This window comes from Corvus brachyrhynchos, unplaced genomic scaffold (assembly GCF_000691975.1).
Source record: "Corvus brachyrhynchos isolate BGI_N302 unplaced genomic scaffold, ASM69197v1 scaffold169, whole genome shotgun sequence".
Classification (NCBI taxonomy): Eukaryota; Metazoa; Chordata; class Aves; order Passeriformes; family Corvidae; genus Corvus; species Corvus brachyrhynchos.
Genome location: NW_008240030.1, coordinates 559,996 through 586,064, shown reverse-complemented (window position 1 = coordinate 586,064; position 26,069 = coordinate 559,996). Strand labels below are relative to the sequence as shown.

General features: G+C 38.8%; 1 protein-coding gene across 1 annotated transcript in view; it reads right to left on the bottom strand.

Moving 5' to 3' along the window:
- Window positions 1-26,069, bottom strand: part of PRMT3 (protein arginine methyltransferase 3) — a 117,667-nt gene that overhangs the window by 29,778 nt on the left and 61,820 nt on the right. The window contains exons 3-11 of the mRNA XM_017743644.1: window positions 25,984-26,065; window positions 25,281-25,363; window positions 24,157-24,206; window positions 22,930-23,032; window positions 22,348-22,501; window positions 18,943-19,084; window positions 15,807-15,872; window positions 10,425-10,546; window positions 7,468-7,567 (exon numbers count right to left, since the gene is read on the bottom strand). Coding sequence (XP_017599133.1) covers window positions 7,468-7,567; window positions 10,425-10,546; window positions 15,807-15,872; window positions 18,943-19,084; window positions 22,348-22,501; window positions 22,930-23,032; window positions 24,157-24,206; window positions 25,281-25,363; window positions 25,984-26,065 — 902 coding nt within the window. The remainder of the gene's footprint in view (window positions 1-7,467; window positions 7,568-10,424; window positions 10,547-15,806; window positions 15,873-18,942; window positions 19,085-22,347; window positions 22,502-22,929; window positions 23,033-24,156; window positions 24,207-25,280; window positions 25,364-25,983; window positions 26,066-26,069) is intronic.

The following is a 26,069-nucleotide window of genomic DNA, read 5'->3' as shown; positions in this document are numbered from 1 at the left end:
TTTGTGTTGGAATTAATTTTATGGCAGGTTAATCATACTGCTATTGGTATTTAGAGTAACTTTATTGTAAACTTCAGTGAGTCGTTTTCTGAAACAGGGAAGCGTTCCTTATTTAAATATTTGAGACATTAAAAAAACCCATATAGCAGTATTAAATAAAACTAGCATTTTATAGAGAACATCCACTTTCTCAACTACTTCTAAACAAACTGCAGATTTATGAGATATACAGCCCTTTGTTTTCCAGTTTACTTACTGATTTTATACCTTTCCTGTCCTCCAAGTTTGAGCATCATTGTTACTCAATACTGTAACATATTTCATCTACATCCTCACAAGATCAAATCGAGACAAATACTAACAAAGATTTTGAATTTTCATTTAGCATCCTAATTTTCAATTTGCTTAAAACACAGCTTAGCCACATGGCTTAATTTATACACTGACTGCCAGTAGGCAAGAACAAAATGGACAACTGAAGTCCAGACTTCGGACCTGTAGTCCTGCAAGCCCAGTCAGCAGTAATTTAACAAAGGAAAGCTAGGAAGCTGCACCAGGGAGGTTCCAGATCGGATATTAGGAAAAATTTCTTCACTGAAATGGTTATAAAGCACTGGAATAGGCTTGCCCAGGACAGTGGTGGAGTCACCATCCCTGGAGGGATTTAAGAGTCCTGTGAATGCGGCACCTGGGGACATGGTTTAGTGCTGGACGTTGAAGTGCTGGGTAAATGGTTGGACTCAGTGATCTTAAAAAAAATACTTGAACTTCAGAATTGCTTATAAATGCCACCATCTGCAGCCTTGAGAACGAAAAACAAAACTGAAAACCCCAGAAACCTGAAGCATGACATATTTGTATTCAACAAGAACAGAGTGTGAAAATAATGGCCATGTCCTTTTCTCAGCCTGTTTCTTCTGGTAATAGTGCTCCACTGAAAACTTTTCTTCCCAGTCTTGCCTGTTCTTCCACTTTACTGCCCAACTTCTGTACATCCTTAGAATAAGTCCCAGAAGGAAGACTACTGCTTTGTGAGCAATAGGGTTGTTAGTTAGCAAGCTTTGCTTAACAGCTGAAAAGGCCAGGAGCTCCAGTTGCGTCAGGCAGGGATAATTCGATGCCCGCAGCAAGCCAAAAGCACAGCATGGAACCACAGTTTTGTTTTTTATACTATTATTCCTATCGCTTAAAAATAGAACATGTTTAGCTCACAAAAAGTATTTTTAGATGCCTTTAACTGAAAATGAGTTGTTTTCACAGTATTTTAAAACTAACCTCTAGGACATATTTAACACTACTCACCAGCAAGAGTCAGTAACTCACAAAGTGACATTTTTATGGTTCAGCTCTTTACTTCCTTCTTTCTGCCCACTAACTATGGCTGCCAGCCTGTGCAAGAAGTAGAGCTAGGAGGCACTCTCTCATGAGAAACACAGAAAAATTCTCACCGTCCCTTCCCTGATCTTTCCACTTTGGTACTGTTGGCTCTCTCCCCAGTCCCAGTTCTCTCACCTCCCAATTCATTATAGCATTCCTGTAAGTTACATAAAGCATCAATGGTACTGAATCGAATCATTTACAACTTACACATTTTGCTCAGTGCGCTGTGCTCATCTGTAGTGTAAATTAGAATGCAATTTCCCAGCCTGCTGCCCCACCTGTAGGGGAGCCCTCTGGAAGGAGAATTACACCTGACACCTTCTCCCCATGATGCTATGGGAGACTCTTGCTTTGCCCCCAAAAATGGTCAAGGATTTATTTTTTCTTAAGCATGTAGTGACACCCTCAAAATCAATCAGTGCAGAGATCTCTAGGATACAAATCTGTGAGCTGCATATTATTAGTACAGTCTTGATAGTGGCTAAACTAAGGCACATAAAAGGTGACACTTTCTCTGTTAAAGACAACCCAAATGCCCAGAACACCTTAAATTTTATGCTGTCCCATTATGCATTTCCTACTAAAAAGCTGGCCATTTCCTTCTCAAAAGGAACGTGAAGATCCTTATTTCTTGTATTTGCAAAGCTGAAACAAAATGTTCTCCAGCTAACAACAAAGCCCCATGTAAACAGATCTGGACAGGAACAGACGTACACAGCATTGTGGAGTAACTCTGTCCAAGCACACACCTGCCCTGCCTCATGTCTGCCCAAAGAGACACCCACTGAATCCACAGGAATGTGAATATTGCTACTTTTCTTATATGTCCTTTATATCTGTATTCTGTATTCCTAACAGAATTATAAAAGGCTCGTAAATCTTCGATGCCTTAATATCCTGTCCTGTTGATTTTTTCCTATTATGCAAATATACTAAAGCATTCTTGTATTTATTTTCATTTTAATTCAAAGCTACATAAAAATATTTTACCAATTGATCAAAATGTAAAGTATTGCAAGTTCTTTTAGCTTTAGTGCTTCAGTATTTATCATGATAATCTTTGTGGTGAAAAAGAGTTTAAGGTCTTTCAAAGCATCAAAAAGTGGCATTAGTGTGTTTACAACAGCAAGAATTAGCAGAATTTTAGGTACAGCAGAAAAAAAACGTGTAAAGATAGAACTGAGAAGAAATGTTTAACTACTGGAATAAGCATTGTGTTTCCCCTCTGCCTGCTATCAAAGATGCATTTTATTATTTTCTATAACATTACTGAACCTGGTCTGGTTCTCCAGATTCAGTAAGCCCCAATACTGAATATATAATGAGATGAAAAACAACTATCAAATCACTGGCCCAGAGTCGACTTTATCTTTTTTAATCCCCAGGGGTATAAAAAAGTGCATTATTTTCTTAAACTGAAATTTCTAACTACAAGATTTCCACTGGCCTACAGAGTAGAACAAGTTACAGAAGGTATGCAACACAGATTGGACAACAGATTCTGATTTCTAATACAAAATTTACTCTGGCATTAACAAATGCACAGAACTGATGTGGCCCACTCAGTGTCGTGAAAAATTACATTTTATTTAACAAAATTCCCTCCAAACCTGCAGCACATTTAAATGACAAGCAGCAGCTACACATAAATTCTTCAGCATGCTCTGCTACAGCACCATCTCCCACATGCTAAGTTTGCCTTCATGCTGATCTCTCATGTATGATTTAATTAAAAAAAGGAAAAAAAAGGAAATAATTAATTACTGACAAAGCAAGCTCATAAATTTCAGAATCACAGTTTGACTTTGTCATTATGCACACCCTGTTGTTTCCTTAAACAAAAGTGAGAACAGCAAATGGGAAGATGTGAAGAGCAGAAAGGTGATACCCATTACTGGTGTTTACAAAAAAAAAACCATCCAAGGGAACAACTGTGTATCTCTCACAGAAACAGGGGAAAGGAGGAAGGAGAGAAAAGATGGTTTCCAGTGTTTCAGATATGCTCACTTCCTTGTCCTTTTCCCTAGATCCTGAATGCCTCTGTTCACAGCCCATCCTCACATAATTTCAAAATTATTTTGAAAAAAGAGAAAGAAATAAAAAGTAAGAAAACAAAAAGCAGGAAAGAAAATATTAGCTATCTGACCAAAGATATGATTGAAAGACAAGTACCGGGTTGTATCCTCAGTGTATTTTAATCTGACAGTCCATCTCTTCTCCAGGTTTATCTTGTATAAAACCCTACTGCACATTCAGGACCATAAAGCACTGCATAAAAAACCCCAACTTATGAGTACATGTTGTACACTAACACTGCATTTGAGACAACCATCTCAGGCAATTGTCTCTCACAGTAAAGCCCCTTTACAAACAAGAAATGCAGATATTCTCAAGTGAACAAAACTTGCAACCTTTAGCTTTATAGTTTTACTAGAGAAAGGATGCAAAAGCAATACTGATGGCAAAAAAAATCTGCACAGAGATGCAGCTGTGCAAGAACATTCCAGTAAAGCATTACATACATTTTGTTTCTTTCTGCACTCATCTTTTCAATAAGCAGCCTATGAAGTTTACCCTGCCTAAGTATGTGAGCAGTAACACAGTCACCTTTGTATGCTGTATCTTCCTGCCCAGGAATGCGTGTAAGTCGACAGCCTGAATAAGGGATTTATCTGTAGGTGACTTATTACAAGCAGACAAGTAACAAAATACTAGAGCCTGGTAGTAGTAAACAAATTTTTAGTTACACAAATTAAGGTTTTTAAAGGTTTCACACATCAGAGCTCTAGGCAGGCAAGCAGGATGATGCACCAGAAGCCCTTGCAGCCCTGATACAGACCATCAAACAATCCTGGACAGGGAAACCTCCACAAAAACAAGGTTAAGAGTGGTATTTTATATAAAATCCACACATTCTTACATCCAAATAACCTTTCTCGAAGAACTGAAAGACTTTCTCCTTAGAGAACCTGTTTGGTTATTAGAATGGGCTATTACTCAGCCATTCTTGTATTCTTTCCCAAGACAATGTGGTTTGCTGGGTGAAGTGGTCCTTCAGCCCACCCGCTCTCCCTTGTGCTCCTGGCTCACAGCACACAAGAAATCCCTTGTGTCAGGTTGCAGACTTCACCAAAGTTTTGCTAAAAAGAAAGTCCAGCTGTCTTTGGAGTGAAAGTCTGAAGAGCTTTATCTGGGCCTTTGGAAGTCCAACAGGCCCTCCATCTTCAGCAACCTGCCTTCTGGACAGCAAGAGAAGAGCTCACAGCTCGTCACACCTCCCCCACTGCCTCTCTCTGTGTTTTACACACTGGGTTTAGTTGAACACTATCACAGCAATGTCCGGGTCTGATGGTAACATCGTCAAACACACATACTTCAGATGCCTCAAACTGCATTTAGTACTTTACAAACAAGTTCATTGCTCATTTCTTCCACAGGCTTAAATAAAACCACTGAAGAGACAGTTGCTCTTCATTCAGCCTCTAAACCCTGGAGCATGAAAAAAAACATATCCAGAGGAATTTAAATTGGGAAAATATTATTTTGGAAAATGGTAAGTATGCATTTGAAATATGAATTTCTACATAGTCACACATGCACTCACATACACCTGCCCACTGTGTAATATTTAAGATGCTTCTCCCATTTTTCCGTAATTTAAGGGAACAAATTTACAAATGAGAGGGAAGAATAGCAAGCAGTTTGTGGCAGTCATAGGTGACTTCTGCAATTAAGTAAATGATCATCAGAAACCATCACACTGAGATGCTCATAATGCAATGCTGTACCTTTTGTAAGACACTGCTCTATGTGACAGCTTTTTCAGAAAGCCTAATCTAGAAACAATCCTGGGAGAATGCAGTATTTTTCCTCTCTGTTGCCTCATACTTGTTTTTAATTTTCTAATGTTCCAGACACAGCTCTAAACAGCAAAAAAAAAGCTTATTGTGTACTGGTCTTAAGCAGCACTCTGTACCAAGCAAAACAAAGCTATGGCTCCACAAAAGGGTTTGACATTACTTAATCTAAAAGTAGTTTGTTTTCTAAACTGCACTGCGACTTTTCATATTCTTGTTACAAAGCAAAACATGAGAATTTTTCTGCCATTCCATACAGATTCTCTACATAAAGAGACAAATTGGCCTGACATATACTGAATTCTTTTTTGCTCTCATGAAACAGTATTTCCAACATTTCCAAGCACTTACATTCACATAGTAAGAACAGATTTCACACTGTATCATGTAGGGAAGGAAATGAAAAAGCAAATTCACCCAAGAAAGAGAGACAAAGAGGAATCTTCATCTGCATACAGGTAACATAATGTTCCTTTCTCAACAGCGTTGGAACAGTGTGCACACTGTCCAGCTATCAATCTTACTTCCACAGAATTGTCCTCTTTATCTCTGTATTGCAGCAACCTATAACTATCCTAACATTCCTAAATATTTATAATACCTAATTAAGTGAAGTGCACATGACAATGTAACTACAACATAAAAAGGTAAATTAGCACACAAATGAAAAATATGCAACATTCAATACAACATTTCTTAGAAGAGCTGAGTTTTGAAATCCTTTACTTCACCTTAGAGGCACTGATTTACAACATGTCTTCAGCTCACTTGCCCAGGTTCCCTTTAAAACCAAATCTTGGGCTCCAGGAGGAGAAATATGATTTTGGGAACATTAATCTTGGTGCATGTATTAGGCAGCTGATCAGAAGTTTCCCTGAAAGACTATAATTACATTTCTAGTGAGGCCACCATACTGTCAGAAATCACCAACCATAATGTGCTATTTTTAAATCACTGTTTTAAGCCATTGGCTTAAACTATCCTTGAAACTAGCGACCTCAACACTAAATTAAGCTCATGCTTCAAATAATGTACATTACAGCAGTGGAGGAAAAACTGCAGATTTCTAGTTCATTGATATATGTAATATTAAATAAAGATTTAAAAAAAAGCAAACCAATTTATTTTCATCTTTTCCTGAAAAACAGGTAGATACGTGTGGATCCACAGTGAGCGCGGTCCCCCAAAGGCCCTTGTATATAGCAGAATAGCCATAGTTTGTTAAAAAAAACAACAAACCCCACAAAGAAACAAGTAACCTTGAATATAAGTTTTCATAACTGATCTTAAATTTTAGGCAGAAAGGCATTTTTAAGTCCCAACAGCTGGAATTAGCATGAAGAAAAACTGTGTTTCAAAGTGCGAAGGCCTGTGATATGAGCATACTGAATAGCAGTTTACCAAAAATAAGTTCCAAGAGAAGTTTCCTACCACATTTTTGATAGGAACAGGCATTTCTATGTCACTGTGAAACTCAGGCTGGCACTGGGTTTTGCAACACGGATTTCTTTATTAGGATTAACAGCAGGTAGCAAGGACAGGTGTGTAACAGTTATCAGCCACCACATGAAAAAGGTAACAGGCCAACAGCTGAAACCCAGTGGATTCCAGGAGATGGCTCATTCAGACACTGCATTTCCTGCTGTCCATCACACTTATTTTGTACTTTTAAAATCAGTGTTTTTACTGTTATACTAAAACTCAGCAATGAAAAGCAATGCTGTTTTCAAGCTCTCCCAGTATCTGCAGATTTCCAGAGGCAGCACCTCCCTTCCTTATCACCTTTCCTGCACAGTCAGGACAGTCCCTAGCTGAATTTGCAGACTGAAGGTATTTTACCCATCAGAATGAGCTGGCTAGATGACTAATACAATATTTCTCCATTACTTTCACCTGAGCAGCCAGAACAGTATGACTGAGTGCTTTATTTGCACTTTATTTGGATTTGCAAACCAACCACATAACAGAAATTTGGTGCACCTACAGCAGCCTAACTGTACTCAGAGAAGCTTGACTTGAAAGAGCTTGAACAAGAGGGATCAGGAATTGTGTCCAAGTACCACATAATCAGGACTGCCATCCCATCTCTAACATTATCAGTGACACTGTTGGAAGCATGATAGATGCTTTGGTTAAAAAAAATAGCATCACTCCTAGAATAACTTTTCAAATTAAATTAAACACATCTTCTTCCTGAAAATAACTTTAAAAGAATAGTCATGCACCTTACCATCCACTCAGACATGATTACATCCACTTTTTCCAAAGGCAGATCAACTTCCTCGATTCTTCCTTTGACTAATGTAATAATGTTTTCAAGTTTATTTAATCTACAAGTCAAAACATAAACAAATTAGTTTCTATTTCCAATTTATGCTGTCAAGAGAGATATACTGACATCTGTATTTCACGTTTCTCCCCTCACAAACTTTTTGGTTTAACTAATCAAGAAGCACGGGAATGTACTATTCCTCAGTTATATTTCAGGGGGAACATTTCCAAGTAGCTAAAAATTGCAGCAGATTTAGTGCCAGGAGAAGATGGCAGACAATAGATCTGTATACCTCCAACATGCCATGCATGCAAATGTGCAAGCTTCAGAAACCAGGAAAATAGAGAAGAGGACAATTTAAAACTGCTGGTCCTCTTCATTTACAAGCTGCTTATTCCAATTTCTCCTCCTCTGACCTCCACAGCAATCAGAGCCTACTCACCACACCAGGATAGCAATGGAAATTAACTTCCTTACAAAGCTGTTTTGCACGACTTGGTTTTTTATTTAACCAAACCAGCTGCAAAGTCACCGAGAACAAACCTTCCCTCTAAATCAGTACTACAGTTATTTCACAATAAAGGCACCCTCCCCACTGTGATTTGGGCAAAAGCATCTGCAATGTTCAGTACCTGCAGTGATCAGGTACTACCTCATATGCACATCATGGCACAACCATCCTGCATAAGGAGGGAGGGACTGTGACAGGACGACACGTTTTGAAACAAGACCTGCATGACAGTGAAATCACTAAGTGTGTAAATGTTTGAAATGTACTGTTTTTCTTCCTGGCAAATTATATTAGTCTTTCTTGCACTTATCTTTATTACCATGGCTATGGACAGGACAGGAAAGTATTCTCACCACAGAAATTTATCTTCCCACTGCAGTTCTTATCTCTACCCCTTCCCTCCCTATCCTGATATCTTGCTCTTACATTCTGTCTGGTTTTCAATACAAACCAGTAATGACATTAAAAATTCCATCTAAAAGACAATGGAAGAACGATCAGTATGAAGGGAGGGAAAGGAAAGGGTCAAAGGTCCCCTTGAACACATGGGCTGCTGTAAAGATCAATTAAATCCTCTACACAAGACAGTCTTCTGTTAGAAGGCAGCAGTTTATTACTAATATCCTATTTAATGCTCTAAACAGAAGTTAGAGCATTTGAACCAGAAGTTCAAAGTGAGAAATGTTAAAGAGCTACCACCCACAACAATAATTTAAGAAGGACTAAAAGAGATCTAAAGATAACTTTCTAAACGACCACATCCAAGGACATGATTTAAATCAACAGAGAGGAAAAGGATTAATTTACTACATACTTGTTTTCAACTATAATGTTTAAAAAACCCCAAACCAACCAAGGCAATTTACACATTGTAGGAAAAACTGAGATGCTATTTAGGAAGTCTGCTTCAACTTTCTATTCTAGCTTAACAGTGATGAGTGACAAAAATCAAGTCACTCACTGTGCTAGAAATTTTACAGGGACTATTCACAGCAAGAAAAAGAAAAGGCAATAATTTAGTGTAAAATAAGTTTATTTTTAAGGCTACTCAGGCTATGTATTCTGGTTTACTTACACACATGGGTTGCACCGTTTCCAGTAATTAGCATGCTAGAAATTAACCTGAATTCTGGGAGGGACAAAAGCTCTTGAGCACATACTTGAGCCACAGGTGGAAGCACGCCCCAGCAGTCATTTTTTAAGCTACAGAGTTGTTTAGTATTCCAATAAATATTTGTTACTCCACTGCAACATTGTCAGCTTTATTCCTTTAGCAAAAGTAGGTTTAACCAGACAAATATAAATTGTTTTGATGTGAACTGGAGACTTTAATGTGAATTGAACCTTTTATAGCAGAAGGTACCTATAAATGTGCAGCCTTACTGATGACTTGCTGTGTACTTCAAGTGGCAATTCATCACTCTTAAGAGTTTAAGAGCTTTGATTCATTGTTTTTCTTAGAGGCCTGCCCTTCTCCTCCCCAAAGATAATACATATTGACTGTTACTTCTACTCTCCCTTAAGTATAAATAACACTCAAAGGACTTTGTGCACTTGTTGAAAGTTGTAACAGCCCTGAATTTGTTATCTAGTACATTAGATATAAAACACTATTTCACATTTGCAACCATTCTGAAAATGTCAGGGACTCATGGGAAAAGTTCTCTATAAGGAATGAGTTCTTGTGCTAGAAAAGCATTTTAGTCAAAATGCACTTAAGGTTTAACATGGTGCTTTTCCCAAGCAGATATTTATTTTACAGCATAATAACATAATTTTACAGCATCCAAGTGTGCAGTGCTGCACCACCAATGTGTAACTGGTACCTAACAAATTCTGCACAGACAACATTACTTCTGTACCACTTGAGCTTGCACAAAAAAAACCTGTCACTCCCAAATTCTTCAGCATCTACCTGAATTTTCTTTTTCACAGTTGCTCTTACAAAATCAACCTAAATGAAAAAACCTACAGGCTTCAGGTATCAACAGTGCACATGTACACCTACACTCCTCCTACCTCACCCTAGGAAATCCTTTGCAAGTCTTCAGATGTCATTGCTTGCTTTTTACCTATGCTCAGCCTCCCTACATATTCTCCCTAGTCAAATTAGTGACACGTGGAGTGGATAAATGAACCAGGAGATGGGTCTATACCATAAGGTTCAAGAGTTGAGCGGAGGAGTACAAATCCTAACTGGTAGCCAGGTACCAGAGGTGTCTCTCAGGGTTCAGTGCTAGTTCTGACACTAATGAAGAGGACAGAATGCACTTTCAGCAATGCTGAATTAGGGGAGAGCAGCTGACAGGGTAAGGCTTTTATTTTCTGTAACACAGCCAAAATATAGAAATTATTTAAAATTCCTAGAAAGAAACAGAAAACTAACAACCACAACTTTTCCTACCTAATGATGTCCATGGCCTGATAGATGATTTCAGATTGGTCAACTCCAATCACCTTCTTCGCGCCTGCTTTGGCAGCAAACATGGAGAGTATTCCAGTTCCACAGCCAACATCCAAAACCACCTGAAACGAATAAATGAAAGCAAAACCATCTTACTTCCCTTGCTATGATTTTTCTACACCTCTTTCTACATCATATAGATATGGATACCATATTCCAACAGAAGGAATAAAGTCTTGCTGTTACATGCAGAGATATCCAAGTCAAACTGCAGCTCTAACTCCACACTCTACCACCTTTTCCAGACAGACAATGAAGCACACTAACTCCAGCTGCAGATTAACCCAGTCACATGGGAAACAACAGCAAGCAATTACGTGGGAAACACCTAAAATGTTACACAAACAGGAGAAAAAGGAAATTATAGCCTGAGCAATTTTAATCACTGAATCACTGATAATTGAACTTAGCACTGGCACTGGAGAAACATATTCTAGCTGCAGATTTTAATTAACAGTCTATTCAGAAACTTTATTTAGGAATTCTCTGCCAGACATGGCCACAGTGCCTCAAAACAGCTATGGCTCAAGATGACTAATTTTTAAAATGGTCACTGGCACAGTTTAACACCTAGAAATACTTTCTGTCTAATACTATTTATAATCAAAATAGAGCTAAAAAAATCCAGTTAAGATGGAATCCCTAGAGTTTTCATGAAAGAGTAAATTTCACCACTAGAGCTGCAAAAAGTACACTCAGCCCAGTAAGATCCATGAAAATCCCTGGGTTTTTGTATATCACATATTAGCTACTACAGGAGACTGAAAAAATGTGAAGCAACTAAGAAAAGAGTATTGAATTTATTAGTAAGTAGAGTTGAGCTGCCAGCAGTTTTAAGCTTCATCAAGAGAGATTTCACCAAGTAGCCTTTTCCAGGCCTTGCTATCATAACAGTGTATTTCTTCTAAGGGCTGGAAACTTCTCAACAGCTAAAAACACAATGAATGTGTTACAGTAGATTTTTAAGCTGAGTTCCAGGCTTGATGTTTCCACAGAATTACGGGGGCTGAAAGGCATCTCTAGACATTCTGAGGGTGTATTTTACTGAATTGGCCAGATCATCAGTGGTCTTATTGTTAGACTCCTATCTAATATAGCTAAGCTTTACTAACGGCATTAAAAAACCCTAAGCACTAAGCCAAAAAATGTGCTGAAGTCTGAAAATCAAAACAAGTTTCCTAAGCACTCATATCAGGTACAGCATTTAACCGTGAACAGAATCAGAACTGTAAAAACAGACTGCCTTTCCCATACGTAAGCCCTAAATAGGAGAGTAAATACAACTTAAGTACAACTGAAGTTGACAAGAATACTGAGTCAGAATTACCAGTCATAGCAAGAATTTATTAGAAAGGAAAACTGATTTCACTGTCTCTTCTCCTCAGAGCACACAGTGCTGTAAAACCTACCCTCACAGCTTTCATTACATTAAACATTTTTCCAAAGAAGGTATCAAATCCCTCAGTAATCAATCCCACATTTGAGATCTATAACCCCATTTTACAAAATATTTCAAGGCAATAATGCACCCTGCTGCTGATACACTTTCCAGCTTATAAGCTACTGATCATTCTTGCTTTGGCCCAACAAAACCTTGCATTTCACCTGACAAAGAACAGCAAAGAGAATGTTGGAGTGCTCTGCACCTCAGGTCTGCTTGTCTTCCTTGCATACAATTTTATACATTCTGATGAAGGACACAGAACAACGATCCTGGAGCCAGCATGAATGAAACCAGCTGTTTATCCCTAGCAGTACAGTGTAAAGGAGCTTCTGCTGTGGCGGTCTGGGAAGCAATGACTGAAGAACTGACTGCCACCTGTCTTGGTAGAGCCATTTACAACCTGGAAACAGACTAAAAAGCATCAGTACGATGACTTTTTACAGCAGCTTGTGCAGAGAGAAGGGAAGTTGTGGATAGAGTTACTTGTTCCACCTGCAACTCTTTTGCAGCTATGTTTCAAAAGGAGTCAACTCTACAACTCAGAAGTTACATGAGAACATGCTATGGCTACAGAAATCCCTAAGTTGAATCTGCTGGAGACAGGAATAGAAAATAAAAATCAATATTCTTCCAGCTGCTGACATCTCACACCCCCCAACATCACCTATTCTAACATTTCACCTATGGTAGTTAACAAAATTACTGAGCCATGACAGCTGGAAGCCACAGCCAAAAATAAACCACTGTGAAAGAATGATCTTGATGTACAGTTGCATGAAAGAGAGCAATCACCACAAATTGGAAAAAAATCAAAACAGACACCACTTTGGACAGATGCCCTGGTCACTTAAAAACCCAGATGGAACTCATCTACCCTTAGGCAGGGGATGGGGTGGAGAAAGAGGCACTGGAGAGAAAATATACAAGCTGGAATAGGTGTGAGGAAGGGAAAGACAAGCAGAGTGATCACCAATTAGCCTAAGGACAAGGGTCTATAGCTCACGCATTCTTGCAGTGATCACATATGGCCTCTCACCAAAGACCTGGAGCAGCTGGACTGGTGATTTGACTGCACCATAACACATGGCAGCTTCACATCCTCCTCTGCAGTCCAATCAAAACTGATATCCTACTTTCAGTGACAGAAAAAATTACTTTAAACTCAGAAAAACAGGAGGCCAGGGACTTTGGCCAATTAAATTAATTTCATCAATGAACTCTTAGTAGCACAGTGGTTTAAAAGCACATTTTATTCCCTGAATATGGCATTGATGCTTGCCTCAGACTTCAGTCCTTCAACAAAAACTAAGTATGGCAACATGCTTTACTAAACAGTTATTTTTCCACCTAAAAATAATTTCATTGTAAAATGGACCACATTTCCTTTTACTGAGTACATCCACCTTCATTACTCCTGTCAGGTAACCTGAATTGTCCCATTCTTATCTCAAATACATTTGACAGGTTGAAAACAAAGGCAGCAAGAAGGATTCATTCAAGTTTTAATAATTTATTTTGAAAGCTGACAGAGAACAAACAAATTGGCTGGCTCCGAATACAATATGCACAATAAACGATCCTAGATACTCTGTTATCATCTATCACCATGCAATCACACCTCTTTAGTATCCTAAAGGTTAGGATGCAGACTCGAATCAAAAGTGGATATACAAATTCAGCTCTTTGAAAAAGCTTCTCCCGAACTACCTCACAATTCTCCATTCAGAAAAAACCAAGCATCAGCAGCACCCATGTGTTTTCTAGGGAGGAATACCATAGGAGAGTTCCAGGAAATACAGAATCAGACTTTTTCTTTTTTTTTTAATTGTAATTAAAATTGAAGGGAAAACAGCCTTTAAGTTGGAATTTTCACTCATTAGTATGGTTCTGAAAGCATTATACAATACATTAAGTTAAGCAAAGTATCTTACACAGCTCCTTCAGCAGAAGTGTGTAACAGATGTCACTTCAAAGCCAGATTTCTGCAGAAAACTCCATATATTCTCCATATCAGTGTACCAAGAGAGTTACATCATTTGGCCAGACACGGAAGTTAAGCAAGGCACTGGTCACATGGATGGGGGATACTGGGAAATCAACGCAACTGAGAATCTGCCTTTCAGTTCAACCTCAACACACCATGACGAGTTTGGATACACCATGAATATGAGGTAACCTTGATTGAGAAACTGCTGCAAAAACCATGTTCAGAAATCAGTTTGCAGATGTTGCAATAACTGAGATTTTCTTCAGAGAAGTTGAATGCTTTTACACAGAGTAAGTGCACACACTGTCTAAGCCGTTTCCTGAGCATGTGTATCTACTCCTGGGGCTGAAGCAACATCGACTCTAACAGCTAATCTACTTTTTGCTTTGAATGTTCCCAGCGTGTCCATACAGCACAGGAGAAACACTATCAATCATGAAAAATTACTGTTCCACAAGGCCTCACATTTTGTGTAACTTCAGATCAGTCTTACCCTGTGAAAACCTGCAGTTATCAATTTTAGGGGCATCTGTGAAACTAAATTTCTCTCCGGGAAGTTTTCTTTCCTTTATTGATCTTTCTGCTTTGTTAGATGAGCTGCCCACCTACGCACTCACCTGCATCCTTTAGGCAGCTGGCGGCATAATTCTAGAACACTTTTGCTTGTTCTCTCACTATAATCAAAGGGTGTAGAAATGTTTAGTAGAAACAGGCTTATGACATGAATTCAGGCAAAAAAGGGAAGAAAACTATTTCCTATTTTTTTTTCCTGCTGTAGTTGCCAATTGAAAACTGAGGTAGAACATACAAAAAACAGGCATTATCAAACACTGAAATACTTCCTGCCAGGACAGAACTGTATCTCTCCCACCTTTCCTACCAAGAAAGGCTGAGAGGATTGGGATTGTTCAGCCTGGAAAAGGCTTTGTGGTGACCTAATTGTGGCCTTCCAGTATCTAAAAGGAACCTAAAAGAAAGATGAAGAGAGACTCTTTACAAGGGCCTGGAGTGACAGAACAAGAGGGAATGGATTTAAATGAAAGAGAGTAGGCTTAGATAGGATACTAGGAAAAAATTCTTCCCTGTGAGGGTGGTGACGCCCCAGCACAGGTTGCCTAGACAAGGTGTGAATGCCCCATCCCTGAAAAAAAACATTCAAAGCCAGGCTGGATGAGGCTCTGAGCAACTTTAATCTAGTGGAAGGTGTCCCTGCCCAGGCCAGAAGGGTTGGAACTGGATGATCCTGCAGGCCCCTTCCAACTCAAACCATCCTACAGTTCTGTGAACTCAAAACACAATGAACTCATCAGAAACAGACAGCAGAAATACAAAAGACAAGAAGAGGATCATTACTGTACAGGGGTCATAACTACTGTAAAATCCTAGTGAAATCCCTCCTCACTGCAACTGAAATACCAGCTCACAGTTCCAAGCCCTGTAATAATAACAGCCCAGTCTGGAGACACAAAACAGCACTAATTCAAAAAAATCAGTTACATATGAATTCTTTCCTGGGCTTCCAGGACATTTTTACTGTATCAGGCATACACAGAAATTCACTTAATCCTGGTAAAGAGCCCTCAGAGAGATTCCACCTAATATCCTCCACAAGAGAGGCCCAACTTCACCCCACCAAGATAATTAATGAACCCCCCGCCATGGCACACAGCACAATGACAATAGAGATCACCACTGCTCTTATCAGCATGCTGCACCCTCCAGCAGCTCAACAGCTCTCCACCACCTAATAAAGCCACAGCACATTAAATCAAATCCTGGCACTGCAACTCTCCATTCCCAGAGCTACAGAGTAGCTAACCTGCAGGTTTTCTACCACTTGAGACAAAATAAACCACAGAAATTACTGTATCTTCTGAGCAGTTTTACCCACCTTGTCCTTGAAGATACGTGGGTTTTGATAGATGAAGTCACGATAGCTCTCTGTACGGACTTTATCCTATTAGTCAAAGAACAAAGAGGGTTCACTTTTTCTACTAGGTACAGCATAAAACTCAAAAATGCTGAACACCTTGCTTTTTAACTTGGCCTAAGGATGTTTTGTGCATACTGTACTTACATGGCCCCTGCAATCGTGACACTTCCATACGATAATATTTCAGAATTTACTGTGGCAAATGAAGCCAGTTGCCTCAGCTGGAGGAAAAATAAGAAACTATTTTGTGGTTTCCTGATTCTGCTATTTTTTTTTTCAATGTTTCAAAGTTCTTAATACCTGTTCATCATTACCCAGGAACAGCAGTAACAGAATGAGAATACTATACCAACTTTACATAGAAACCCCCATACAATGGTGAAAATTTGAATCACAAGCTCATAAAATGTTTTGTATCATATTTTGTTCTCTGACACCCCTGTGACACTGAGATTTCTTCAAAAAAAAAAGTTCAGCATCAAATTGTTTTTATTTCTGAACAAGCTGCAAATTTGCAATCTGATGACAAGCTAGTAGTTAAAGCTGTACAGCCCATTTTATGAAAGTCCAACACAGTGTAAGTTTGACTGAAAGACAACAGGGCCAGAGAAGCTGGAATATTTTCAAGCATAGAACAAAACATATATGGTACTTAGTATATCAAAGCCAGCAGCATAGCTCGGTTTACCAGCAAGGTAATCTATTAAAACATTGATTCTCTTAACATGCATCAGCAGGTCCACAAATTGACAGCCAAATACAGGTTTTGGAGTTGCTGTTGCAGTTCAAGTGTTGCAGAAAATGTAAAAAAAAATTTCAGCAATTTTTTGTCTAGAGCAAATAATGCTGAAGTATAAAATCCCAGTGCTTCTATTGAATCTAATCTTTTTCTACTGCAGCAAGTTAAGAATTTCTAGAAACAACAGAGAAACAGAAATTTTCTACAGTGAGAAAGAACAAAGCCTATTTTGATAAAAGAACGAGATCGAAAACAGTGACTGAAAACAAAGGATATGATAACAAAAATTCTGGAGACAAAAATTTATTTTGAGGCTTGAAAATGTTAAAATCCAGCTTTAGGTGTGAAAGTACTATCACACACACATGACCCAGAGAAGCAGCTGGGGTTTATTTCAGAAAATTCTACTTTAAAATCCTACATAATTAATATTAATAACAGAAACCCCGATCCTTTAAAACCATATTGCATTTGCTATGGTATTATATTCAGAGCAACTATTTTTAGTACTTCACCTCTACTGCAGTATATAATAGGATTTGCTGAAAGGACCAAAAAAGTTCAAAAATAAATAATCAATTGAGAAAGCAGCCAGCTGGAAAGCTTTCAGCCTTGCATTCTGCCCCTCACATTGCGTCAGCACTGCCCCAACTCATTGCAGTTGTAGCCACAGCCAAGCACTTCAGGTGTCTATTCATCAGTCCCCTTCTCCTACTCAACACCTCCACGTGATGATTTCTTTTTTTATTATACTTATTTTTAATTTTTAAAAATATCATTTAAAAATAATTTATTATATTTAATAAAAAAATTTATTAAGATGTCATCCACGAAATTCTCAAGCAAAAAGGTAGAAAAAAGGAAACACCAGTCACTTGACCACTGTGAAGTAACAATATTCTTGCTCCACCTCTGAAGTATTTGCAGAAAAAACCCCAAAATTGAAACTCTGTCTCTACCACTACCAGGCATAAGGAAAAAAAAAGGTTTTGAGACTGAACAGTTTCAGAAATGGGCTTACAATTCAGACAGCAAGACTGCTTTCTATAAAATGTTCATGTAGTAAGCCACTATATTTATGTAAATATGGTAAACAGGAAAAAAAAATCATAGTGAATGCCTAGCAAAAAGAAAAAATTTCAATGTGCACAGAATAAAAACAATCGTTTTCCTATGTTTTGAAAAGTCAAAAGTCTTCTTAAAAGCATTCTGACAAACATACCCTGAAATCAGTAAAATGCAATTTTGTACCAATTTCCTCATGCAGAGATGCAGATTTATTGTAAACTTTATTAGCCAGCAGAAAGGCTTCCTCATCCTATAGCCTACATCATGTCAAATGACAGCTTTATACAGCTGCAAAACCAAACACCTATCATTTTTATTTATCTTCAAGACTTCAGTTGTATTTTTATAACCATATGTTTTGGAAAACATTCTTCTACTTCTGCAGCCATTTCTGTGCTTCTGTAAAATCCCCTCCCCTTAATATTAACCTCACACTCACACTATTCTTAACACAGATTCATGTGTATTTCTGCACTGGGGCCACTAAATGATTTACAAAGCTGAAAGCTTTATATGCTAGCTGCAGGGACAAAGTCACTTCACAACTCTGTATTCTACTCTACGTTAGACAGGAATTTTATTTATTTATGCCTTAAAATGATAGAACTGCTCATAACTTTCACAACTGTGACATTTTCTCTGAAAGGAAGCATTAAGAGATTTTAATTTACAAGTTAATTTGAAGCTGTTGGGCTTTGTGCTTGTTTTTTCTTACTTTAAAGTTAAAAGGGCATGCATAGGTTTGCCTTTGAGAAGTTTTAAGCATCATTTTTTTTTCATCTTTAGCATATAAAAGGAGTGTACTGTTCCAGCTGCTCAATGTCACGTTACTAATACACTGAACTGTGCACAAGTAACAATTTCTGTTTACCCAGTGCAAGAGAAAACCGCAATATTTGAGAAATGGTCTTGCCTAACAAATTTAAATTGTGAGGAAAATATAAAACTAAAGAAAAATATTCACTGTCTGTACTATGTTTTATCCTTCATGTTTTAAACAAACAGGAAAAAGCTACTTTTGGCAAAGTAGAGCTGTGGTACAGGTATTGTAATATCAAGCATAACTATAAATGATTTTATGTTCCTAATGCTTCCTGTAAAGAAAATTTATACAAAGGAAATAAAACTGAAAAAAGATCTCTCAGTTCAACTGCCACCAAAAAGCTCTCCTGGACAGAAAGGGTTAAAAATGCAGCTGCTCTGCAGTACATTTACAGGCACACAGCCCACTTCATTGCACCTCTCCTCTTTAGTCCTACTAAGATGCAGTGGAGATGACTTTCTAACCTTTAGCATCTCTTCGTGTATCCCATAATGCCCATAGGAGCTGAAGTAAACGCCATCCTCGTCCTCCTGAAGGTCTGCAATGGCGCTGGATGACAAGCTGCTCCTGACATCTGTGTTCATCACAAAATCCTGAGCAAATTGTCTGTAATCAATTGAAATATACCCTTGAGATGTGTTTATGGGACCATGAAAAGCAGGCTGGCCAGGGGGGAGAAAGGGCTTGGGAGAGGGAAGGAATCCAGGCTGCCCGGGGCTTTGGCAACAATGGGACCAGCTTTGGGTGTGCACATCCTCCCTCTGCAGGCTCCTCGGGGCTGCTGCACCTCCGCACTCCCTCCAGCACCCTCCTGCAAGCCCTGCTTTCTGCTTACAGCAAGCAACTATTAGCAGTGAAATAGTGGGGAGTAGTTTCTATTTTTAAGGCAGAATTATCTATTTTGCACTTGCTGGTACAAAAGCCAGCACTGCAGTGGTCAAGGTGTTTCAGGCTGTGCAATGCAGATATGGACTCTGATACAAAGAGCACAAGAACTGCAGCCCACATAACACTGGGTGACTACTGGAAGGTAGAAGAAATCATTTTAAAACTGAGACATCTGGGTGAAAAGAAAACAGCTTAAAATTCAATTTATTACTTTAATTTCAGGCTGCTTATTTTCCCTCCTCCCTGGTCTTGCACTCCCTACAACACAGAAAGAAAGGCTGGGAGAGCTGGGATTGTTCAGCCTAGAGAAAAGAAGCCTCCAGGGTGACCCCACTGTGTCCCTCCAGTACCTAAAAGGGCTACAAGAAATATGGAGAGGGTCTTTGGACAAGGACATGGGATGATAGGACAAGGACAAATGGCTTTTAAACAGAAAACCAGTAGGTTTAGACTGGATATTAGGAAGAAATTTTTTACTGTGAGGGCAGTGAGGCCCTGGCACAGGTTGTCCAGAGAAGCTGTGGATGCCCCATCCTTGGAAGTGCTCAAGGCCAGGCTGGATAGGGCTCAGAGCAGCCTGGTTTAGTGAGAGATGTTCCTGCCCACGGCAGGGGAGATGGAACTGGATGAGCTTTAAGGTCCCTTCCAACCCAACCATTCCATGATTCCATGTTCTCATTCCTCAAAGCAGGTTTGATGACAAAATACACAAGGGGTTTATAATGAAAACACCATTAGATGTTAACAAACAGATCATACTACATCCACAATGAAGTGAAATAGCAAACACCCTTCAGCCAGACAATATTCCTCCAAGGTCTACAGTCCAATAGCAACAAAAGTTGCATCCTAGACCACTGACACTTACCTTTAATGGCAATCATACTTTCTTAAATGGGAACGACACATACAGAAACTGTAGGTAACAGTCTCATTACCAGTACTCTCCTTATGGAACAACAAAACCAAAAATACTGTTTCATTCCTGACATTTCAAATACTTCCCTGCTCAGCTAGTTTGGATGGGGAAGAGAATATGGTAAGGGATTTTGTACTGAAATTTTGTCAGTTTCAGAAACTTCCTGTGTTTGCCTACACAGAAACCGTCAGGATCTTATTTTTAATATTGCTCTTTACTATAGTACTTTGCATTTTTTTTATTTTTATACAAATATCTACGTGACAAAATTTTAAACTTTAATAAAATAGATTCTATGAGACACAATTAAGTATAAGCACCGTGTGAGACATAAATGATTTAATTTAAAATTATTTAAGCCAATAGTTCCTCTAACCTATGCACGCAACACAAGCACCAAAGAAACTCCAGAGACAAAGCTGCCCTACTGTCTTTTTTAATCAAGAAAAAAGACAAGTTAAAACAAAAGCCATCACCTCTAAACGGGTGACAGATTAAAAAACTCAACATAGACAAGCTGTGCTCTTACATCTCTAAGTTACATCTAACGCTAGAGGCGACCTGATTTATAGAACTGTTACCGTCTTTCTTTCACAGAGGTTTACCTGAGAGCAGATGATCTCTTTCTGTGGAATAACCTCCAGCACAAACCACTGAAATACAGCATTTAGACTACTACAATGCAACTGGCTCATCTGTCCATAATTTAAAACTGTGCTGCTTCATCAGATCTACATCTGGCTATTTCTGCTGCCAACCAATCCCTGCTGAATTGAAGAGGCTGCATGGAGAAAGAAAAATTAAAGGCTCCCTCTTACAAGAGCAGATAACTCGATAGACTAACTTCAAAAAAAATCAAAATTCTGTAAGTCTCACTGATGTTTAGAGAGCTCAAAAGAAACGGCTACTGATGACCTGAGAAGGTTGGGTTTTTTTAAATGAAAATGAATGGAACACAAGGAAGGCAAAAAGACACACAGAAAATACGCCCAAGTTTTTGAAGCACAGTGACAAACTTCTTTCATTCTTACTGTTTATGATCAATGAATGCATTATGTACACAGAGATACCAGAAAAGCACTGTATGCTATAAAGTACAATTTGCAAAATTCAAACTCACCTGAAGACAAAACTGACCATTTTTAGCATAAATAATTGTTCACAGCTGAGAGGATTTGAATACATGAATTTATTCTGGTGCACTTAGTTACCTGTAGCACCAAGTGTGTACTGTCAAAATGTACAACAAACCCTCAAATGTATTTTACAACACAAGTTTTTTTGCTGATTAACTTCTCACACAAAAGAACACGAATTATTTTTCCAAGTCTCTTAAATGCCATTTCAGTTCCTCAGTGCCCAGTCAGTGTGATCTTGAAATGACATGTTTGTAGAGGATTTAAATGAAGTTTGTATTTCCATGTTATCCATCAGCATCATCAATCCATATTTTGCAGACTTCAAGATTTAGAAATTGCTAATCTAAATCAGGATGTCCTGATTCCTGACTGTGATGCACTGAATATTCTTACCACCAGAACCCTCATCTGATACTGAAAACAAAAGTAGCTGAAAAAAGTTGATTTATTAATTTCACTACCAGTTTCTCCAAAGTGTGACTGAACTCTACTAACAACTATTGTTTGAAGCCAACTCTGAATATATCTGGAGTCCTGGATTTAATTTTTCAGTCTCTCCCTCTTCTCCAGTGTGTACATCCTCAGCGTTCAAGTTCCTACCTAAAGGACTAACAGAAAGGTGTCTCAAAAACAAAGAGTAGTCCGAAGGAAAATACCTGTTTCTGAGTCATGTGCTTGCTTAGCTATCCTAAGCATACTTTGTTCTTTCAATCTGTGCAGGTTTTGTGCAGTTTTTGCTAACCATCTACAAGACATTTACTAATCACCTACAACAAACAAGTCAAACCTACAGTCCCACCACAAGGTTTGTTCCATAGTTACATTCTACTACTTCTTTCAATTTCTATTGGTCTTTGAACATGAACATCTACTCTAAAACACATCAAATAAAAACATCCCAAAACTTCAATTCAGACACTTACTTCATTTTTTGCAGATCATCTTGTGCTCTAGCCAAGGCTGCTTCTGCGGCTCTGGCTCTGTATTCCGCACGTTTTAATTGTTCAAGGAGCACCATGGTATCATTTAAACCATTAGAAGGCAAAACTTTTACAGGTTCACAAAGATCTTCTATATCTGATGAAACAAGAAGGAAAAAGAATACCTACCAATCATGGATGGCTTCACAGCAGATCATAAACATTTAATGCTATTTCTGTCTTTGGATGTTTTGTACAAGCAGGTTGATTTACAAAAAGGAACAACTGAAATTGACAGGACTAACTACAGAACACAAGACTAGGCAGAAAAAGCAAATATCCTAGAAGCTAGCTCTAAGTTAAGGCAAATAAATCCAGAATTCAAGCTCTCTTAAATACCAGTGTTTGATTATTTCCAGAAGACGTATTTGGTTTAGATATAATTAAATTAGATATAATTAGTATGTGGCCTTTCTCAGGTACATAAATCACTTGAGTAACAGTGACAAGGCTTCACATGACATGAACTCTGACAATACCACATTTGTCCCAAAAAGCAGGAGTCATACTGAAGCAGTTATTTACCAAACTGAAGCAGGAGATCATCTTCTAGTTCTGGTTTCAAATACTCCTCTCCTTCCCAAGGCAGTGGGCTGCTGAGAGAACTCAAATATGCTCCAGTTGGTTTCTAGACAGGAGAAGAACATGTAAGCTGAGTTTCTTTGAAAACACCAGCCCTTCAATTTCATTCAAGAAAATAGGCAAAGACCTGTTCTTACACACAGTAAAATATGCAGGGTATTATCGAAGGAGCTCTGTAGCAAAGCCTGGGCAAGCCCAGGCAGCTCCAGGATCAAGGAATTCAGGACAAGCAGTAATGCACAGCACATTGATAGATACTGAGGGATACTTGCAGGATTACACTGCTCTCAGGAACCAAGTTCACTCAGGTGTTTGGCTGTGTCAGACCCACAGTTCACAACAGAGCTAATCAATAAGTCCAAGATACTGATCCTGTCAGGTGTTCTTTACATGAACAGTGCTGTAGGGACAAATGTCAGAAACACTGTATTCTCTCCTGTTTGCATCCAGTTAATACTTTCTTAGGAAAAAAGAAGTCAGATATGGACTTCAGTTTTTGCCTTATAAATAACTACTTGAGGATTTAAAATTTGAAGACTGGAGTAAAAAAAATACTTAATAAGGTAAGATGGTACTGAGTTTTAACCTAAACTTTTAGGGAATAACAAAGGAACAAAGGAACAAAGTCACAAGACACACAAAATATACCAAGGCCTATCTTGAAAGTGTAGGTTCCCATTAGCTTTCCTGACTCAGGTATCATTTTAGGAAAGCTTTAAGTTCTGTAACTTAAGAGATCAGGTATTGTCCTTACTGCATAGGGGTCTGGCCAGCTCACACCCTCAGGAAAGGCTTTACACCAACACAGATGCAAGGACTGAGAAACTTCAGTTACTGAGAAGTGAACCCATTTCTGAAGTGAGACAGCAGAGTCAAAGGCCAAGAAAAACTAACAAAACAAGATGATACTACATAGCATGGAGGCTTTGTGCAAGTCTCAACATTCCCTTCTGAAAACAAAACTTCACATTAATTAAATCTATTTAAAATTAAAACAGCCTCATATCTAGATAAACCAAACAACAGCTATTTTAATTTCTGTGATTTCTTTTTCTAAAACTACAATACAAAATCTCATGCAATTATTAGAAAAGGGCAAACTGAAAGCACAGCACTTTGACTTCCTATTCTCCAGAATCAGAATACAGAAGTAGTACGTGGCACACCTACCTTTAATCGGACAAAGTTTATTAGTTTAATGTATCCATAAAAATCGAGTCCTGAGAGGGGAAAAAAAAGGGAGAGAGGATTTGTATTACAGAAAAGCACACGTTTTATAATTATGTGAATACTAATTACCTGTTCACTTGGTAATTGGTTCAAACTTCCCCTTGGGGTGTACATCACTATCTAGAGCAGTCTTCCTATCTTAAGTTTCCCATCTATGTTTTTCTTCTCCTTAGGACTGAACCAGGAAATCCTCACCCTCAAAAGGACAAATACATTTGCCACAAATTAAGAATGGAACACTTTCAAATAGGGACTATGAACAGGGATTTCACTCATTTGGCAGCAAGTACATCAGGACAGCCACTCTTTTATCTCCTACTAGCTACCTGTTATTTTAGGCTGTTGTGCTCCCCTGTTCATATTCTTAGCTTTCTGCTTAAGAGAATGTAAATTGATGCTATGCGTCAAGAATACCTACCAATATTGATTTAAAATTGCCACCTTGGCCAAAGTAATAGTAGTTTAACTGTGTTCTCTCCCCAGGAACAGCGAAGATAAACCCAAAATACTTTTCCCTGGATTTCAGACAGAAAACAGACCAGACCATACCTTACAATATATAATCTATAATGACAGCTTCAAGTGAAAGCTTAGCTTAAGCTTGACTGGAAAGAATTAAACCGATATGGGAGGATATGCCTTCCTGTGATCACCTGACGGACACAAGCCATGGGGCTCTGCTAAATACTGAGCCCAAGAGCAGCATCACTGCTCAGGCAAGAGCTCCCAGCAGATCAGATCAGATCAATCATAGCAGACCAGATCAATCAGGTAGTGTCTGACTCAGGTCGATCAAGTAGGCAGTGAGGAATCAGCACAAGCCAGCAGAGATCAATCTTACTTTTGTCACCAGCTGAGAGCTTAACCAGTAAAAAAAGCATACAGGAAGCAGCCAGCATCAAGAAAATGTAAAAGCATTTTTTCCACAATAGCTCATCTTATCCAATCTTGGAAGCTTCAGCTGCGAACCAGGAAATCAGTTAGAAACCAATTAATATTTGCAATGTATTTTAAATGAGATACTTACACACAAAAGGAAGTGATAAGTCATGACAAAAACTTACCGTGTTTCTGGATCACATCACTAACATCAAACTGATGCTCTGTCTTGCAGTGGGAGAACACAGCTTCAGCAGAACTAAACAACCTGTAAATAACAAGCTGTTAAATATGCAATACTGACATGTTAAATTCCAACTTATTAGTGCTATATGCTCTGTTCTGACTTACTGGGCAATTTAGAACACATTTCCTGCCCTTGAGAAAGGATGACCAGGCACTGGCTTACATGCCTCACATAGAAGCTTTTACCTTGTTTGTCAAACATTTTGAAACCAAAGCCAATGAAGACAAAAATTTTGTTTGACAAACCCACAGATCCTGTTAACTTCCAAACACTCCTTGAGAGCAAAGACTGCGTTAAACCTGAAATCTAAAAACCACACCAACACAAGGTGGGTGGAACAGCTTGATCTGCAGCATCGAAATCAAAACTCTCATCTCCATATTGGCGAAGGAAAAAAGAGAGAGGAAAAAAAAAGAGAAAATCCTCCACAGTGCTTCAGTACGAGGGAAGGGGATTACCTTCTTTCCACGTTCTTCCTTCCTTCAGTCTGAATCTAACCCACCTTTGGTTCCACAGAGGCCGTGTAAGCGATCAACAAGCTACAGAGCGAGGCTACAAGCCCGGACGGAATTCATCATCTCCCTCCCGCGGGCCGAGCCCGGGCGCTCGCAGCGCAGCGGGCTCCTCATGAGGCCCCCCACCTGTCGCAGAAGAGGCAGCGGGTCCTCTGGGCCACGGCAGTGCCTTCCTCCTCCTCCTCCTCCTCCTCATCGTCCCGGCCTCCTCG